Source organism: Rhinatrema bivittatum, chromosome 4 (genome assembly GCF_901001135.1).
Source record: "Rhinatrema bivittatum chromosome 4, aRhiBiv1.1, whole genome shotgun sequence".
NCBI classification, from domain to species: Eukaryota; Metazoa; Chordata; class Amphibia; order Gymnophiona; family Rhinatrematidae; genus Rhinatrema; species Rhinatrema bivittatum.
The window spans coordinates 105,766,900-105,779,990 of record NC_042618.1 but is presented as its reverse complement, the minus strand read 5'-3'; the positions used below and the strand labels follow the sequence as shown (position 1 = coordinate 105,779,990).

General features: G+C 48.5%; 1 protein-coding gene across 2 annotated transcripts in view; it reads right to left on the bottom strand.

Moving 5' to 3' along the window:
• The window catches only part of NUSAP1 (nucleolar and spindle associated protein 1), a 151,465-nt gene that overhangs the window by 43,916 nt on the left and 94,458 nt on the right, over positions 1 to 13,091 (bottom strand). For both annotated transcript variants that reach the window (XM_029598610.1, XM_029598609.1), the window contains one exon: positions 2,981 to 3,168. In XM_029598610.1, coding sequence (XP_029454470.1) covers positions 2,981 to 3,168 — 188 coding nt within the window. The remainder of the gene's footprint in view (positions 1 to 2,980; positions 3,169 to 13,091) is intronic.

Below are 13,091 nucleotides of genomic sequence, written 5' to 3'. Positions count from 1 at the left end.
TTATCCACTATGACGCCTAGATCTCTTTCTTGTGTGGTAGCACCTAATATGTAACCTAACATTGTGTAACTATAGCAGGGGTTATTTTTCCCTATATGCATCACCTTGCACTTATCCACATTAAATTTCATCTGCCATTTGGATGCCCAATTTTCCAATCTCACAAGGTCTTCCTGTAATTTATCACAATCTGCTTGTGATTTAACTACTCTGAACAATTTTGTGTCATCTGCAAATTTGATTATCTCACTCGTCGTATTTCTTTCCAGATCATTTATAAATATATTGAAAAGTAAGGGTCCCAATACAGATCCCTGAGGCACTCCACTGTCCACTCCCTTCCACTGAGAAAATTGCCCATTTAATCCTACTCTCTAGCGAGTATTCAGAACTGGAAGCAGCAGCCCATTCCTCTGAAGCACCCTACTTAAATTTTTCCTCCTGCAACAAGTTAGGAGAGGTTCCTGAAAGTATGAAGCACTTCCTTTCACTGAAGCTTCCTGCAGCAGCTTCGAAATGGCACCACAACTTTCCCAACTGCTGACTTATCAGATTCAATTGCATCTTAATGCTCAGGAGAATAGTCGGTGGCTACACATTCACATCAAATTACTGTCTGGATAGGGATGGCAGAGTGATAGTAAGTTTGGCCAGTCTGTCCTCAGAAACCTGTTCGAGGTGTAGAATCCAACTCTCCCAATCTAGGGCCTGTTTGGAATCAGGCTCTCTCCCCTCCAGTACCAACCATTCTGGTGTTGTGTCCATTGGCTCCTGGTTCGTTGTCTGATGATCCCCTTTTTTTTTTGGAGACAAGCCTGTAGGTAGGGAGTCACCCATGTGTGTAGACTACTATCCTGCTGTCCTCAGGAAAATATCTATTACAGGTAAGGAGCCCAAAACTTAGGCTACATGTCCCAAACTTGAGTGCACAATCAACGAGCCCAATTTGTCCACACAGGTAAGCGCATCTAACCTGGATGCCATTATAACCTGGACACCCAAACCGATGCCTGCCTAAGCATCCAAATATTGGGCGCACAATCTGGGCACAGAGTCAGACGCATTGACCGAACCAACGACCCTAAAGAGGGCAGCCTAACGTGCAAAGTATGCAAAAACATCACCACAGCGCACAGCAAAAAAAAAAAAAAGAGACTCAAAGCGGGGTCTAGCTGATAAAGGCTGCTCAACCCACCAGGCTGCCCACATCCCTTAAGCTCCCACGGGCCGAGACAAACGTCAGAATGGCGCGACAAGCACGGAAACTGGGGAAGGAAAGTCCTAAACAAAACCCTCCTTAACTGTCTCTATTTATTTATTTAAAGCCTTGCCTGAGCTCAGCCCTTCCCATCTAAGTACAGAGAAGGTCTCCGGCTGTGGGGGAGAGGGCATATGTCATCACTGCTGCGCTTGGCTTCCTGCACCTGCTGCCTTTCAGCTGTTCAAACAGCTAAGTCCATGCTGGCTGAAAAACCAGCTGCTGGACAAAGGTACTCATCTGAGGGACTACAGAAATGACCTCAGGTATTCTCAGCTGGGGGAAGGACCATTTGGCATCACCGCAGGAGAGCAGGGCAAATTAATTTTCCTTTTATTTCTCCTAAAATCTGAAGCGCTCCCTAGTAGGGAGATGCATGTCCACCATCTACTGGAGACTGAGTATACTAGCAGGCTGATGTCATTGCAGGATTATATATACTGACATGTCAGCTTTGCTCTGTCTTTATTTGTTGGTAGAGGTGAATATCCCACTGGTCCTGAATCCATGTCTGGGTGCTACAAAAGCCAAACTGTAAGAGCTCAATCAATCACAAGGCTCACAGTTCTGCAGAAAAGAATAGACTGAAGAGGAAATCCGCATGCTCAGTGTGTCTTGTCAAAGGTTCTAGAAAATTGACATAAGTTTTCCACATCAGACTCCATCTGATGATGTCACCCATGTGTGAGAACTACCACCCTGCTTGTTCTCTGAGAAAACAATGGTCTTCCTTCTATCGTGCCAGAGTTAAAACTCTGACTTACCCTTCAAAGAGGCAAGATTTGTCAGAAATATATGTAAATTGCTTTTACCTTAGCAAGAGTGCTTGCTCAAAGAAAATAGTTGTGTTCAACGTGACCTCCTCAAAAACAGAGAAGTAGAGAGTTTTAAACGTTTTTGGCTTGCCTCACTGCAAATATTAGTGATTCGCAGGGGCTTGGTCAAAGGCATAGGGAAAAAAAAACCCTTTCAGAATTATTATTGAGGCTATACCATGAAGTATTAACCTTTTCTCAAGTTTAGGAAAGGAACCAGTCAGAGCCTTGTCCACAATCATCCATCTAGTAGCTGAAGACAGAGAACACTGGCTACACTGGTTCCGTTCATGAACTTAATATGGGTAATACCATAAAAATACAAACACAGAAAAAGAAAAACCCATAATGCTGCCTCCAACTGCTGGATGATGGGACTTGACTAGTGGAATAGAAGGAAAATTTCTTATCTGCAAACTTGTTCACTTTCCCTTTTAACTCTTCCACAAAGTCACTTATAAAGGACACTGAATAGAACTTGGCCAAGGAATGATCCTTGTGGTATCCCACTGGTCACTTTCCCTTCACCAGAGTGGACCTCATTGACTGAGTCCTACTGCTTGTCCAACTTCTTACCCAGTTTACAAGTTTTTCTTCTGACTCCCACACTGGCTAGTTTGCTTATCTGTATAGGACCATGTCAAAGATCTTACGGATATCCAGACAGGCCATATCAACTGTATTCCCACAATATACCAGTCACCTTAATTAAAAATTCAAGTTTGTCAAGATCTTCCTTTGTGAAACCTTGGTCCTTAGGATCCTGTAACAGTGGTTTCAAGGTATTTCTCAGACTTGTGTATGACTATATAGACAGACATTCTTTTGTATACCTCTTTTTGGACTGCTCAAAATAAACATCTGTATTCAAAACTGTTAAGCTGGCAAAAATATTTCAGGGAATTACCTGCAGGTTTGCTCTTCTCGACAGTAGTTTCAGAATTCGTTAGGTTTTTCTCACTCTTTTTGATGGAGACAGGCTTGCCACTCTTCTGCTGGCTACTAGGAGTGTTGGGATTATTATATGGTGATTTCCGAGCTGGGGTCTTGGTGAGGGAACGTTTATGTTCATTATCTTTAGTGGCTTCTGAGAATCTGATTAAAGAGAAACAATGTGTACCAGAAAAATAATGGCCAACTTTCATCAGCAAGACAATTAGGCACATCAACCTAATAAACAAAGGTTGACCAACGTGCCGCAAATGCGCAGTAGAGAGCAGCTCTACTGCGCATGTGCGGGCAAGCACGTCGGTCTCAGCGAGCGTCAGCTGAATTTACCAACATGGCGGCAGCGGCGACGAGGTGCGGCAGCGGCAAGGAGGAGCAGCGGCAGAGGCGGAGGCAACGGCCAGTAGCAAGGGAGGAGCGAGTGAGAGGGAGGGAGGGAGGAGAGAGAGAGGGAGGGACTGAGTGGGAGGGGGTGTGAGAGGGAGGGGTGAGGGAGTGAGAGAGAGGGAGGGACTGAGGGGGGAGGGACTGAGGGAGGAAGAGGAGGGAGGGAGTGAGAGGGACTGAGAGGGAGGGAGGGAGAGGGAGGAGTGCGTGTGTGGGAGGGAGTGAGTGTGTGGGAGGGAGGGAGGGAGGGGGTGGGGAAGAGTGAGGGGAGAGAGAGAATGAAGGGGAGGTGAGAGAGGGGGATGTGAATAAGTGGAAGGGTAAGAAGTTGTGGAGCAGAGAAAAAGGGAGTGGAGGAGGGCTGAGGGAGAGGGGATGGGATTGAGAGAGGTGGGAGTGACTGAGGGAAGGGGAGGGAGGTGGGAGTGAGGGGAAGGAGGCAGTGGGAGACAGAGTGTGAGTAAGACTGAGTGGAGGGAAGGGGGTGAGTGAATGAGGGGAAGGGGGAGTGAGGAAGAAAAAGTGTAGAAGGGTGCTGTGTTCGAAAATGGACTGAAAAAAAATTTAATGTAGCCCGTTTTAACGGGCTTAACGGCTTGTATGGCTATAAACAAGTCTGGCACCAGGTGGTTCAATACATAAGATTCCAGAGCTTACTGTACATAATTATAACAGTATCCTAAAACCAAGAATCAAAAATACATTTTTCTTCAGATCTCATTTCTACTATGCTGTCTCTCTACTTTGCTTCCTCCTTTGGCTTTAATTTGTTAATCATTAATGCACAAAAGGAAATATTTAGTTTTACCTGTTAATTTCCTCTCTTTGAATCCTAGTCCAAATATGTATGTTTATACCAACCTATCAGCAGATAGAGACAGAGAACCACCAACTTTTCAGTGACATTATTGCCTATAAAAGTGGTGCAGATTAGGCAATTGCCAATATTCTATGTTAAGGAAATGGAGTGAAAACCCTCTAAGAATACCCATCCTTGGGAAAAAAAAATAATAGGTGGGAAGGTTTAAAATGGAAAACAGAAGAATAATCTATAGAGAATTTTCGTGTTCTCTCTGTACAGCAGAACTGAATGTTTCTGAAGACTCAAAAGCACTCTGCCAATGATGCAAGAATATAGCCACTGATCTCCTGGACAAGTTCTGGACTGGTCTAGAAGGAATCAAGGAAGAGAAATCAACAAGACAGACTAAATGTCTCCTTCCTTATCATCCTGCTAGATCAGTCCAGATGCATGGGAAGTAGCCAAGCCCAAACATGGATGGGAAGATAACAGGACTGCTCTGAATCCACCTGCTCCAAAGGCAGAATCTTCTTGGTCTTGCACACCTAATCTGTAGTGTCTAATGAAAAATGCATGGAAGACAAAATAGCCACCTTAAAAATGATCATGGAGGACTGACTGAGCATAAGCCTCTTCCAGAACCTGTATGGTTTTCAACTACTATGCTGAGGAAATTAGAAAGATCTCTCGCCCTTGTAATGACCAACACCACAAAAAGCCTATTACCATCTAAAAGGGATTAGTCACCTGTAAATACCCAGGGAGGGTACCACAAACATGTAAGAAGAAGAAAGACCTATTCTTACCATGACATGCCCCTCTTTGGGAATACTAGAAAAGAATGCCTGAGTTAAAAGAAAAGGCAAAATGATCTTATGTAAGGATAGCGACACTGGACAAAAACTGACAGACTCTGCAGAAAATACATCTAGCCAAATATAAGGCCACTAGAAATATTGTCTAAGGAAGGACACTTCAGGGGTGCTATCTAAGCAGTTCGAATGAAGACCAACAAACGAAAAGCAGATTTCGAACCCATTAGGTCACCAGAGCCCTGAGAAGGAACAAATATGCTTTACCCTACAAAGAACAAAAGGCCACCTCTGGGCAAGATGCCACTGAATCTGACCTCTGCAATATGAAATAGATGCAGCCTGCATGACCAGGTGGTTATTTCTATAAAGTGACATAGTGACATTGGATGGAGCCAGACACAGAAAAACTCATATGTGAAGACTGCCATTCTGCTTGTCCTCTGAGAAAGGATCGCATCTAACAAATTGCTGATATTCTCTGGAGTCCAGAAGACTATCTACTAAAGAGAGCCCCTAGGAATTCCAGAGATTGGGAGGGCATTGGACTGCGAACTTCACCATTCAGCCCAAGACTTCCAGGTCCTGTACCATTCTGGATGAGTCTCACTGATAATCCTGAAATGATGTGACCCTCTACAGAAAATTGTCCAAGCACTGATCGATATAAGAGTAGGCTGTGTGCTTCCAACCCTAATATCAAAATCTTTGGCTTGAGGCCAAAAAAAAAAAAAAAAAGGTTTCCCTCAAATTCAAAAAAGATCCAAGAGACTTGATTCAAAAATGTCAATCCCCATTTTAACTGATAATGGGTAAAAGAACCATACTCCTTCAACTCACAAAATAGAGAACCTAGACCGTAAAGCCTCAAGCAATGCTGGAATCCTGGCTTCTAGAATCTAATCCTCTCCAGAGCGGCCCATAGTGCTATCCTCTTAGAGATGGTCCCACAGGATCCCCAAGTTGATGGAAACAAGGAGGAATGTCAAACTCCAGAGAACTGTCCTGACAATATCCCAAACTCACAGGTTCAAAATTATGCAGATCCATGCCTGGTAATTATGCTGAAGTGATGGTCTACTAGGACTACCAAAAGGGATGCCACCAATTCACAGGTTTGTATGGAAAGCCCTAGCAGACCCATTATCATAAATTTTATTTCTAGCTCTCTGAAAGGGGATTCTGTCTTCAAATTCACCCCATGAAAAGAAGAAATGGTTTCCCCAGCTTGTAACTGCTTCCTGGACAAGACCACAAAGTAAAATTAGTATCCTTACCTGATAATTTTCATTCTTGTAGTACCACGGATCAGTCCAGACTCCTGGGTTTGGACTCCCTCTAGCAGATGGAGACAGAAGTTTAACAACAAACTCTGCCTTATCTAGGCTGGTGCCACCTACAGTCTGGCAGTATTACTTAATGTCAAAGCAGAATGGATTATAAAACCCCCCTAACTATATACAGTAACCTAACAATTGGAAAAAAACTGGCTCATGTAACCCCCAAATGGGATCAGCACCCAAGGGCTGCAGCATAACGCAACTGGTCTGCAAAAGCAAGAACTAGACATGAATACAATAGCATGGACTCTTCAAACTGATAAGACCCTAAATAGGGCAGGACTCTGGACTGATCCGTGGTACTACAGGAACGAAAATTATCAAGTAAGGATACTAATTTTCCTTTCCCTGTACGTACCTGGATCAGTCCAGACTCCTGGGATGTACCAGAGCTTCATTTACTTGGGATGGGATCCGGAGAGGCCCGCCCGCAGTACCCCTGCTCTGTATGTCCCCGTCCTTGATGCCTGAACATCTAAACGGTAATGTCTAGCAAAGGTGTGAAGCGACTTCCACATAGCCGCTCTATATATTTCCTCGGGTGACACCTGATGACTTTCTGCCCAGGAAGCAGCTTGAGATCGAGTAGAGTGGCCTCCTTTAACCAACGAGCTATCGTGGTTTTAGAAGCCATATTACCCCTACGAGGTCCACTCCAGAGCAAAAAGAGATGATCTGACACCCTGAACTCATTGATAAGTTCCAGGTAGCGGAGCAAAGCTCGGCGAACATCCAGCTTCCTCAATTTCTTATAAACCGGGGTCTGACCGGTCTTGATCAGAGAAAGCTGGAAGACATCCAGATGCGCCGCTAGCCTCAGCCCATGTATGTTACCACGCAAGGAACTAATCGCGGCCACCTGCACTCATAAAAAACTCCAGGACAAGCCCATTGATAAACCATCCTGATGGAAGCTCAAGACATCCGAGACTCCCGCCCAGGTAGACCCAACACCCCTGGTGAGACACCAAGCATCAAAAACCTTCCAGACCTCGACATGAGACAAGGACGTGGAGACCTTAAGGGACTGCAACATTGTAGATACCACTGCATCCGAATACCATTGGGACTTCAGACGTTTCCTCTCAAAAGCCATGCTTCTTGACAAAAGCATTCGACCTGATCGAAATAAACCGGACCCTGATGTAGAAGGTCCGGCAGATCTGGAAATCTCAGGGGACCGTCGATGGCCAGATTGATCAGATCCGCGAACCATGGACACCTCGGCCACTCGGGAGCGACGAGAATTACCTCCGACGGATGCACTTCTATTCTGCGAAGAATTTGGCTGATGAGTGGCCAAGGAGGAAACACATACAGTAGGACATCCACTGGCCAGGGGAAAACCAGAGCGTCCACGCCCTCCGCACACTGTTCCCTGTGGTGGGCAAAGAAGCGTGGCACCTTGGTGTTCCTGTACGTCGCCATCAGATCCACACTGGGTTTCCCCAACAAGCAAAAAGCGATAAAAGGCTTCATCCGCGAGTTCCAATTCTCCGGGATCTATGTAATGTCAATGGAGGAAGTCCACGCGAACGTTGTTGACCCCGGCAATGTGGGAGGCCGCTATGCTGAACAAGTTTTGTTCCACCCAAGAGATCAGTAACTGAGCTTCCAACACTACTGGTTGACTCCTTGTTCCTCCGACGGTTGATATAAGCCACCATGGTCGCATTGTCTGAGAGGATGCATATCAACTTGCCTCGGAGAATCGGAAGAAACGCCTGCAGAGCCAACCTCACCGCTCTGGTCTCTAGGCGATTGATGGACCAACGAGCCTCCTGTGAGGACCACCTGCCCTGCACGGACGTCCATTGTCAAACCGCTCCCCAGCCATAAAGGCTGGCATCTGTAGTGACCACTGTCCAATCCGGAATTACCAAAGGCACTCCCCGCCTCAAGTTGTCCGGGTTGAGCCACCAGGCCAGACTGGAGCGAGTGTATCCCGTCAGGGGCAACGGAAGACGAAACTGTTCTGAAACTGGGTTCCAGTGGGAGAGTAACGCGGATTGCAAGACCAAGGAACTAATTCCAAAGTCGATGTCATGGAACCCAGCACCTGCAAATAATCCCAAACTATTGGAGGAGACTTGGCTAGCAGGGCCCAAACCAGACCTTGAAGTTTGATCACACGCTCCCCGAAGAGGCGCGGCAACTCATCGTTCATCGCTGGGGGCAGCCTCGTTTGGGTTTGGCGACGTCCCTCAACGCCACAGCAGCCAGATCCTTCAGCCGCTGTCGGGAGCGGAGGACGGAAGGAGTGGACGCTCTAGTGCTCCCATGGCCTCACCGTCTCCTCCTCTACGTATCCCCCCCATGGACTCTGGTGGGCAAGGTCATCCGGAAGATAGAGCACCATCTGGGTCCTGTCATCATAGTGGCCCCTGAATGATCCGTCGACCCTGGTTCACCGATCTCCTCCAGTTGGTGGTGGACGGTCAGCTTCGCCTGGGACATCTTCCTCAGCTGCTCCATCAGGGACCAGTATTTTTCGATCAGGCAGAACGCTTCTGTCTTGCGGCCTGTCTTTTGAACGGCGCAGTCTCCGGTGCAAGGAACACCCGGAGGTGGTAGTCTCAACTCTTCTTAAGGCCCGCAAGCCTTCGACATCCATCGCCTACGTGAGGGTCTGGAAGGTCTTTGAGACTTGGTGTTCTTCCAGGGGCGTCTTTTTCCCACGAGGGCCTCAGTCCCGCAGCTCCTGGCGTTCCTTCAAGACGGATTGGACAAAGGGCTCTCCTACAACCACTTGCATGTCCTGGTGGCCGCTCTGGGGTGGCTCCTCCAGTACGAAGATCATGCCTCCTTCTTGGGACAGCCAGACATTTCACGTTTCCTCAACGGGGCGAGGCCCTTACGGCCCCCAGTGAGGGATCCTTGCCCTTCCTGGAGCCTCAATTTAGTACTCCGGACGCTGGCAGGCTCACCCTTTGAGCCTCAGCGCACCGCCACCATCAAGGATCTTACCCTCAAGACAATCTTCCCGATGACTATCTCGTCACCACGTCGCATCTCGGAACTACAAGCGCTCTTCGGTCGGGAACTCTGCCTCTGGTTCACGGATTCTGGGGTATCTCTCCGGACAGTCCCCTCCTTCTTGCCGAAGGTCGTTTCAATTTTCCATAAGAACTAGACAGTAGAGCTTCCGTCCTTCCCAACTGACGAGCCGAGAACGCTCCGGGCTCTGGACATCAAACGCACGCTTCTTCAGTACCTGGAGGTAACGAACGACTTCCGGGTCTCGGATCATCTGTTCATTCTGGGGTTGGGACCAAGGAAGGGTTCCCCGGCCTTGAAGACGACCATTGCGAGATGGCTCCAGGAAGCTATAGCCGCTGCATGTATAGCTGCGGGTCGAACTCCTCCTCTGGGCGTCAAAGCCCATACTCTTCGCTCCCCATCGGCTACTTAGGCAGAGGTGCAGTCCGTCGCCCCTCAGGAAATCTGTCCAGCGGTGTCTTCGTCTTGGAAGTCCTTACATACCTTCTCGAGACACTATCGCCTGCACCTACCGTCGTCCATTTCCGGTCCCCTTAGGGACAGGGTCCTTCGAGCAGGGCTTTCAAGGGCCCACCTGGTTTAGGGAAGCTTTGGTACATCCCACCATCTGGACTGATCCTGGTACATACAGGGAAAAGAAAATTATTCCTTACCTGCTAATTTTTGTTCCTGTAGTACCAAGGATCAGTCCAGACGCCCACCGCATAATTTACTGGGGCTATGGGTTCTTCCCTGCTCACTCTTTTCCTTTTTCCTACTGCTCGAGACTCTTTCGCACTTGTCAACCTGTTTTCACAGTTCTTTCTGCGAGTTACTAGTAGGCACAAGCTGAACTCTTGCTAGTTGGCATGAGTTGACCAGTTTCCGGTTGGTTATGGCTGGGGACTCTTGATCCATCCTCTTTCAAGTTTTGTTATTCTGGCTTTGATATACTCCATACTGAGCTCCTGTAGAGGGTGCATTGGCTTATGAGTCAGCACCCTTCGAAGTTTTGTCTGACTCCCTCTGCTGGCCGGGGGACATAACCCACCGTCTGGACTGATCCTTGGTACTACAGGAACGAAAATTAGCAGGTAAGGAATAATTTTCTTTTCTCTGTCCCTCTCTCTCTCTCTCTCACACACACACACACATACACTCCCTCTTCTCTAGTGCACATACACACTTGCTCATACATGCTCCCTCACTCTCTTTCGCACATATACATCCCCTCATATAGGCTCCCTCTCTCTCATATGCACAAACACACACCCCCTACAGAATCCTTCTCTCTTGCACACACACCCACACAGGCTCCCTTTCTCTGACACATATACCCTCACACAGGCTACCTATGTCTCTCACTCACACACCCCTGCATACTGGCTCCCTCTCCGGCTCACCTCCCCCCTCTGCTTGTGGCACACCAGGGCCTGGCTCCTTTGATGTGAGCAGACTGCCTCCACTCATGGCATGCTAGTACCTGCTCCTTCGCTACGAGTAGGATGCCTCTGCTTGCGGCATTGCCAGGGCCTGTTCCATCTTCACCACAAGTGGAGGCCACCCCTCTCATGGCGAAGGAGCAGGCCCAGGTGTGCCAAATTCTGCGCAGGAGGGAAATTCTGCACTCCACAGTGGTGAATTCCCAGAGGACTATGAGTTGCAGTCCAAGCATTCAGCATTAATCCCTAAAAGACCTCCCCCCCCACAAGCTTTTGGATCTTTCCTAGGAAGCATGTTGTGATCATGAATATACTTAACATGTTTCAATTTGAACTATGCCACCTTATAGCAGTGCAGTACTTAGTCCACCCCAAACCCTGTGGAGGCCTAGATCCTGTTCTTTAGGCCCAGTTTCCAGGCCACTGGAATGCATGATGTCAGCCTCTAGCACATTTACAGGTCCTCAAGAATTTTGTAAACTTGGATAGCTGTGGAGTCTACTAGAAGTAGAAGGAACTGAAACAGCCCAAAAACATCTATTCTCAAGTCCTTTTTCTGCTTGACACTGCAACAGTTTCTGTCATCTTATCCAAAACTTGGAATAGCAGACATCCTCCAGAGAAGAGGTACATTCCCTGTACATATCCAGATCAGTCCAGACTTCTGGGTTTTGCCTCCCTTACAGCAGATGGAGACAGAGAAATTTTCACAGGCACCGCCTTATAACCCAGTGTGCCACCTGCCACTCTTCAGTATTTCTCTGTCTCCAGCAGATGGAGGTGGTGCAAAACCTGCGGTTCTGTAGTGGGACTATCACCCCTGGTTGTAGGGGTACAGCGAGCAGGGGTTGGGAATCCCAAAAGTTGCTCTCCTGGGTGCCGGGGATGATAGCTACAGGACAAGCTCCCTCCCCTTCAGTTTGTAGCCACTGCCAAGTATCAGGGAAGTATCTCTTTTCTTCCTTTCTACTTTCTTTAAGTTTCAAGCAAAAAAAAAGAAGAAACTAAAAGTTTTGCGAAGTAGCCGGTCTTTGTGAACTCACTGCAGAGAGCGGTGTAGGAGCTGTTCACCAACATGCCTGCGCGAGGGATTGTGCATGGGGCGGTGAGAAGTTTCAGGTCTGATTGGCCCCTCTTTCTCTTCCTCCCTCACCTATTTCGGTGCCTTTTGAGATTTACTCCTGGGGCGATCATGTTGCATGTGGGCTGCTGTTTACTTTGTGGAGTGCAATTCCCGAGCCATGCGTCATCCGGCCCATGCTCTCACTGCCTCCCCGGCAGGGAGGGTTCCTCAGATGGCACGGCAACAGCTTTAGACTTGTAGCAGACAGCCGTGTAGGTACAGACTGCACAAGATCCTTGGGCCAATCAGTTTCCGCTCAGCGAACACCTCAAAAGCCTGCATAAGCTGTACTTCCAGCATAGGATCCTGAACATCCTTCAGTGCTGCTGCTCTGGCGACCAGAATGGTGGTCTTCCTGTTGACCGTGGACATGGCAGCCATCCACCTTCAGGATTTTAAGGGTATCCAAATGATCCTGCAGGAGCGGATACAGCTTCGCCATCACTCTCCCCACCTTCAACTCAGAGTCCAGGGAATCCCATTCCCTGCTGCTCAGCTTCTGGATATTCTTTGGAATGGGAAAGGTGGTAGGAGTTCTCCACAGACCATCCAATACTGGATTAACCCCCTCATTATCTGACTCCTCCAGGGACAACTTAACCTCTAATTCCTCCAGCACCTGGGGAATAAGAGGGCGCAACTCCTCCTCATGAAGAGGCGAACCACCCATGGGGCGTTGCCCTCCTCTTCGGGCCCCTCAAAGGCCCCAACATCATCCTTAGGGTCATACAGATCTGGAGGTTGTCCCCAATCTGGGTTCGCATCCAGATCTGCTGCTGGAGACAAATCACCCTCAGCTTGAAGGGCATCCAAATCCCTGGCATCTGTAGCCAGGCACACTGGGCGAGTCCCCAGAGGCTGTTCCGCAATGACGAAGTCGTCGGGGACCTCCCTCAGCCTCTTGGCGGTGTCGGCCGGGCTGTCCTTGAACGCCTCTTCCCAGCTTCTCTCGCCAGGAAAGCCTCATGCAGCAGGATGACAAATTTGGGAGAAACCCCCCTTGGGTCCCCCGAGCGCCCCTCCGGACTGTCTGGGCCCGAATCAGTCTGTGCCTCCGCACTCTGCTGCACTGCGGAGGACAGTGGGGGGGGGGGGGGGAGGAAATCCCCGGAGCCAAACTCCCTGACCCTGGTCCCCCTCCCCCGAGGAAGGACCGCCTGTCCAAGGCTCCCCCCTTTCATCACC